This window comes from Gymnoscopelus microlampas, assembly GCF_963454915.1.
Source record: "Gymnoscopelus microlampas genome assembly, chromosome: 15".
NCBI lineage: Eukaryota > Metazoa > Chordata > Actinopteri > Myctophiformes > Myctophidae > Gymnoscopelus > Gymnoscopelus microlampas.
The window spans coordinates 5,568,762-5,570,707 of NC_139952.1; the positions used below are offsets into that span (position 1 = coordinate 5,568,762).

General features: G+C 42.3%; 1 protein-coding gene across 1 annotated transcript; it reads right to left on the reverse strand.

Annotated features, from left to right (window-relative positions):
- Positions 1-544: 544 nt before the first annotated feature.
- LOC311061983 (DNA-directed RNA polymerase III subunit RPC8-like) lies at positions 545-1,597 on the reverse strand. The gene has a single exon (XM_084080727.1). It carries the CDS (start codon positions 1,396-1,398, stop codon positions 748-750), a length of 651 nt encoding a protein of 216 aa, XP_083936853.1. The 5' UTR covers positions 1,399-1,597; the 3' UTR covers positions 545-747.
- Between the last annotated feature and the right edge of the window lie 349 nt (positions 1,598-1,946).

Genomic DNA, 1,946 nt, shown 5'->3' on the forward strand with positions numbered 1-1,946 from the left:
ACATGCAAAGAAGATATTTCTAACACATTTTGATTGTCCACATATACATAACAACCATTATTTTTTATCTTCTTATTTTTAAATATTCTTCTCTTTTTTATTAGACTCAAATGTCACATTTTTAATTGTACAACACAATATACATTTTAGTGGAGTGAGTCTCATAGCTATCCATGTGTGGATAGCTATGAGCATTAACTAAACATTTTTATTTGAAATCCAGCCATGTAGCCTGATGTGAACTTCTTGTTCACATTATGCATGCAAAGTTTACATGTCAACGTGAGCTCAGAGGCATATTTGGAAACTAAGAATCTGTCTCGAGCAAATCATAAATACTGGTATGTTAGCAGGTGTAGTGGTAGTAAGACACAGTAACCTAACACGGATTCTAACGACCCTTCTTCTATCTTTTTTGAACATTGAATTAATTAAGTTAAACAGTGTAGCCCCAGTGATGCAACTCCAGGTTCCTCTGTTCAGGACACTCCGTAATCAACAGTCCGGGATCCATGGCAACAGGTTCCATCAACCATCATGCTATCCATGATATTGCATAAAATGAGCTTCAAAAGGGCCGGGCCAGTAGCTGACCTGGTAGTAGGTCGACCACATACTCCAATTACAACGTCTCCAGTTCCATTCTGGCTGGAAACCTGCTACACCCCCACTCAGTGTCTTTGCTGTCTCTTCAAACGGTTCTGTCAAAAAAACAAACAATTGAGCTTCCAAAAGAGCTTCCTTTCGTTAGCTGTTCCACCATGATACGAGCCCCAGTCCCGACTCAGAGATGGTGCCTATGAGAGTGTATGGCGCCTCTTTCTTCTGCTCCTCCTCCACTGGTGGAGGAGGAGGAGCGGGGGACTGTCCCGGTTGTGCTGGAGCGTCCGGCTTGGCGGTATCAGGGCCTGTTGGAGATGTATCCACGAAGATCTCGTCTGTGACACGGAAGCGGATCTCCTCCCCTTGGTCCATGTAGAGGTCATGAGCGCCCTCGTCAGTCTCATACTCCCACAACCACACCTGCTCTTTCTCGTCAAACTTAGCAGGCTGCTGCAGTGCCTCCGGCGGGATGAGAATGTCGTCAAAGAAGCCCATGGTCACATGAACTCCCTCCTGACTGCAGTACTTGATTTTTCCAACCAGGATCTCGTCAAGGAAAGTGTGAAATGCAACATACCTGAAATGAACTTTAGTGTGGGATGCCCCATCGCCTGGGAAAATATAGGAGTCCTCCAGTTTGGTGATGTCATATAAGCAGATACAGAGACCAACTTTGTAGACCACCTTGTTTGCCAATTTCTTGTTAAGCTCTTCTGCTATTGCATCGTTGAGTTGTCGTTGGAAATTCCATGGAGGAATCCTGACCGTGTCGACCATTTCTACAACCACGAACATGATGAGGTTGGTTCAGCTGGGTCTGTCTGTGGTCACGTTTTAGTTGTTCCTTTCTGATCTTCAAGACATTTTCTGTTTACGTTCAAATCACAAATACCATTAACACATTTAACAATTAAGATAAAGTTAGTCTTAGTAAATTAACTGCAACTGCAAGAATCTTCAACAAAATCAACATGCAGCTTCATCACATGCGTGATTCATTTGCAACAGGAAGTTTCTACCACGTGAAATATTCTTCCATATCAGGACATTGCAGCCTTAATGATAATTAGACTGAGCAATAACCCATATATCTCCCAGACCCCCTCCCCAGTCAGTGTGACCTCAGAGGCACACTGCCCATGTGACTGATATGTCCATATGGAGATCTCAGTATCTGTCGATTCTTGTCTCTTTTATGCCCATATATGGAGATCCCTGATGTCATCAGTATATGGCCATATATGTGAAACATTTGCCACTCACAAAATATATACAATTTAACTTTAGTTTTATTGAAAAAGTTATAGCATTACTTTAAGTGTACTTTGTTTATTTGAGCTTGT

Coding starts and splice junctions, on each gene's coding strand:
- LOC311061983 (XM_084080727.1), bottom strand. CDS start 1,398: ATGTTCGTGGTTGTAGAAATGGTCGACACGGTCAGGATTCCTCCATGG.